This window comes from Garra rufa, chromosome 14, assembly GCF_049309525.1.
Source record: "Garra rufa chromosome 14, GarRuf1.0, whole genome shotgun sequence".
In the NCBI taxonomy this organism is placed as follows: domain Eukaryota; kingdom Metazoa; phylum Chordata; class Actinopteri; order Cypriniformes; family Cyprinidae; genus Garra; species Garra rufa.
Window position 1 is genome coordinate 4,578,605 of NC_133374.1, and position 2,500 is coordinate 4,581,104.

The 2,500-nt window shown below is 29.5% G+C and overlaps 1 protein-coding gene across 1 annotated transcript in view; it reads left to right on the plus strand.

The window, feature by feature from the left end:
- Positions 1-2,500, plus strand: part of LOC141285246 (cytoplasmic dynein 2 heavy chain 1-like) — a 144,620-nt gene that overhangs the window by 97,522 nt on the left and 44,598 nt on the right. Inside the window, exon 62 of the mRNA XM_073818284.1 lies at positions 429-518. Coding sequence (XP_073674385.1) covers positions 429-518 — 90 coding nt within the window. The remainder of the gene's footprint in view (positions 1-428; positions 519-2,500) is intronic.

Sequence of the window (2,500 nt, forward strand, 5' to 3'; positions counted from 1 at the left end):
ATTAAATGAAAAAAAACCCTGCTGTTTAGTGGTAAAAAAAATCAAACAATTAAAATTAAATCTAAAATATGAACATTGTAGTAATTCGTTTTTTAAGAAGTGTTTTTTGTTTTCATTTTTAAACTAGTTTTCCCCAAATTTTTTTTTTTACTTTCTATGAATTGAATTTTAGTTTTAGTAATTTTAATATATTTTTCTATTTAAATTTTATATTGATAAGTGCATTAAAGTTAAAACATAAAATAAAAAAAAATATATATATATTCCTATTTTGTGGAAAAAAAAAAAAGAAACTCATGGTAAATTGTATTGATATTTTTAACTCGCCATCATAAAATTAAGTAATATCAGGCCTTTTTTGCAAATCAGCAAATATTTGTTTTCAGGATCCAGGCAATGTAATCCACTACTTTCTCTGTCTCTCTCAGTGTCCTTTGAGTTGGCAGAATAAATGGGAAGGCCCCGAAGACCCGATGCAGTATTTGCGAGCAGTCGTGTCCCGAGCGCTGGCCATTCAGGTAAACAAACCGCCGCTGTTGATCCCGAGGTGGTGGAATGTGTTTGACCTCCTGCAGGTGTTCTGGAGTTTGTTTAGCCGTGTCTATGGGAGCGTTATGATCCTAGAATGCGGGAATGCCGCGAAGGAGCCGTGTTTTTTCAGGATGCACCTGGCCTTATAAACGGCTCGCATATTTTCCTGCTGTAATAGGGCCGTGCAGAGCCATCATCTGACCTAATGAGTCTCTGGAGACGTTTGCCCGCACCGCCACGGGTCTCCCGTCATGCTCAACAGCTGCCGGCAGACGCCGCGTGTGAGGAGGCATCTCTGGTTGTTTTCCGAGCGTAAAGCTGTCGGAATGTAGGCCGCGGTGACTCATCTGATTATATGAGGGTTTTTCCGTGCTTTTATGCGCATTGCTGTCTTTTGTGATTTGGCGGTGGATAAAAGCGCTTTCTGAATAGCAGCCCTGAATTCCAGCTCTGTGAAGCTCACGACGTACCAATTCTGATAACACCGGGTCACAGTGCTCCGGTTCCCATATTCCACAATGCGCTTTGGTGGATAACTTTTCTGTGAAGCATTGGTGTAGCCTTTGACTTTGTTGACTTTGGTTTTACTGCAATAAAGCCATGTTAAAAAAATAGTTATTATTTATAATAATTATATATCAGGTCAGGAAATATGATTATAGTAATGATTATATGTCCTGAAGGTGATACACAACAAAAAAATGAAATGTTTATTAAATAAATTCAGTGGCTGGGGTATATCAATAAAACTTTCAATCACAGTTTTTTTTTCCTTCTCAAAATATGATTTTTTTTTAGACAATATATGTGACCCTGGACCACAAAACCAGTCATAAGGTTAAATTTTACAAAACTGAGATATATACATCATATGAAAGCTCAATAAATAAGCTTTCTATTGATGTATGGTTTGTTAGGATAGGACAATATTTGACTGAGATACATCTATTTGAAAATCTGGAATCTGAGGGTGCAAAAAAATCTAAATACTGAGAAAATCACCTTTAAAGTTGACCAAATTCTCCAAAGTTCTTAACAATGCATATTACTAATCAAAAATTACATTTTGATATATTTATAGTAGGAATTTTACAAAAAATCTTCATGGAACATGATCTTTACTTAATTTCCTAATGATTTTTGGCATAAAAGAAAAATCAATAATTTTGACCCATACAATGTATTTTTGGCTATTGCTACAAATATACCCCAGCGACTTAAGACTGGTTTTGTGGTCCAGGGTCACATATGTATCAGTCACTTAAAAACAAGATTTTTAAATGTTAGCGTTATTGGACGTGTCAAATAATTTATAATTAATTCTGTATAATATAATATTTATTTATTTATTTATTTATTATTTGTCTTGCCCATAACCACCACTTATTTATTTTTCTTGGCAAAATAATAAAAAATTAAATAATAAGATTTTAAATAATAATAATAATAATAATTATAATTATAATTATAACAATGTAATAATAGATATTATTTTACTTTATTTTACAGACTTTATTTTACTTTATTTACTTATTACTGTTTTATTCTATTTTATATTTAATTTGTGTGTGTGTGTGTGTGTGTGTGTGTGTGTGTGTATATATATATATATATATATATATATATATATATATATATATATATATATATATATATATATATATATATATATATAAACAAAAAATAAATATTATTTAGCTATTTGTCTTTATATCAAAGCAACATAGGAATATTTTTTATATAATATAATATATGTAATAAAAAATAATATGATTTTATATAATAGTAGTAATAATTATTATTAATATTATTATTATGTAATAATATATCTTTTTTATTTTATTGACTAAAATAAAATAAAATATTGACTTTATTTTACTGTATTTACTTATTTATTCATTTTACTTTATTAGGCAAGTTAGTGTTTCTGGACATAGCAAATTATATAAACATTAGAAAAATATTTAAT